Genomic DNA, 1,361 nt, shown 5'->3' on the forward strand with positions numbered 1-1,361 from the left:
TTGTAGCATAGATAACTTGAGTTTCTTGGTGCTTTCTGAGTCATAGGGATCTAGCATGATCTTCTTGCGCACCACATCTCGTGTGAAGATCCCAACACTGTTTTGACTCTCGGCTCCCACAGGCTTTCCATTCTGGAAGAACTCCTGAGTCAGCTCATACACCTGCACAAAGGAGGTTGTTCAACGTGGTTAAAAGAGAAATCGTAGATTCATCAGATCATGAAGCTATCCTTACCACAAACAAGAGTTTAATTGCGTTAGTTACTGAGGTAGAGGGAGAAAGGCTCACTCTGAGAACAGCAGCTCAGGATGAGGTAACAACCACAAAACAAATGACTTTTACTCTGGCAGCTGTGAGCTTGAAGTGAAAAATGCTTTCTCTGGCAAAAAATAAATAAATACTTCTTCACGTGAGTCACAACACTTTGCAGTTTCAGTAGAAAGTAGCAAATTAACAATTAGGAGCAGGTATAGTTAACGAACAAAATGTTGAGCGGGTATATTAAGCTACTGTAAAAAAACTGCTGAGATTATCTGGACTGTTTCAGGTAGAGTGAGTCCATTAATGAACAAAGCCCACACAACAGAATTTCCAAGTAGGAATACAAATGGCATAGGCCCTGTTTCCACCTGGCATTAAGATGTGTTTTTTTTATGGAAACCACACATGGAGGTAGTCAAAAACGCATTTGACCACATCACATTTGTAGTGGAAACGCTATCTGTAAGGGATCCTGACTGCAGTGAAGCTCCACCTGCTCTTCATGTTAGCTGCCTAATACAAATGGAAACAGAAATGCATCTCGGCTGACCATTCATGATTGGATCACCAAAAGCACTTTATAATACCAGGTGAAAACATGGCCGTACTACATTAATTTATCCACGCCTTATAATCCACAAGAGGCTACACCAAAAGGTTCTTGCACAAAACCAGACAAACCAGCTTTCTTCCATCACCTCATTGTACAGGTCACTGAACTCCTCCACCAGATCCTTTGGGATCCGCTTGCCGTTGTTGGTCTGGTAGTGGGCCACACCATTCTTGGCATAGAGGCTAATGCGGCCCACACTCCTCTCCTCCTCTGTGGTGTGCTCCAGCAGCCCATTGTCCTCAGCCAGGTGGTAGATGGGGTTCCCATTTGCCCCATGGATCCAGGTTGCTCCAAGTTCCAAAGTGGTTTTACCTGTAGAGAAAGGGAGATGAGGCACCTTGAAAAGGCACGTTTTTTTGAAGGTTAAGGATGAAGTAATAAAAAGGATGTTATCATGAGAAGACAGTTGTCTTACCGTGCTGAATGCTTTGCACTCTGCCTCCGATACGGTCTGAGGCTTCTAGCACCGTGACATTGGTGAAGCCG

At 44.0% G+C, this 1,361-nt stretch overlaps 1 protein-coding gene across 1 annotated transcript; it reads right to left on the reverse strand.

Annotated features, from left to right (window-relative positions):
• Positions 1-7: 7 nt before the first annotated feature.
• LOC107736270 (spermine oxidase-like) lies at positions 8-1,357 on the reverse strand (the record flags this gene model as incomplete). The annotated part of the gene is made up of 3 exons (XM_016547728.1): positions 8-162; positions 961-1,187; positions 1,291-1,357. Coding segments are annotated over 3 exons (449 nt in total), but the record flags the coding sequence as incomplete, so codon positions are not given.
• Between the last annotated feature and the right edge of the window lie 4 nt (positions 1,358-1,361).

The sequence above is a fragment of the Sinocyclocheilus rhinocerous genome, unplaced genomic scaffold, assembly GCF_001515625.1.
Source record: "Sinocyclocheilus rhinocerous isolate Xijiao unplaced genomic scaffold, SAMN03320098_v1.1 C36600509, whole genome shotgun sequence".
NCBI classification, from domain to species: Eukaryota; Metazoa; Chordata; class Actinopteri; order Cypriniformes; family Cyprinidae; genus Sinocyclocheilus; species Sinocyclocheilus rhinocerous.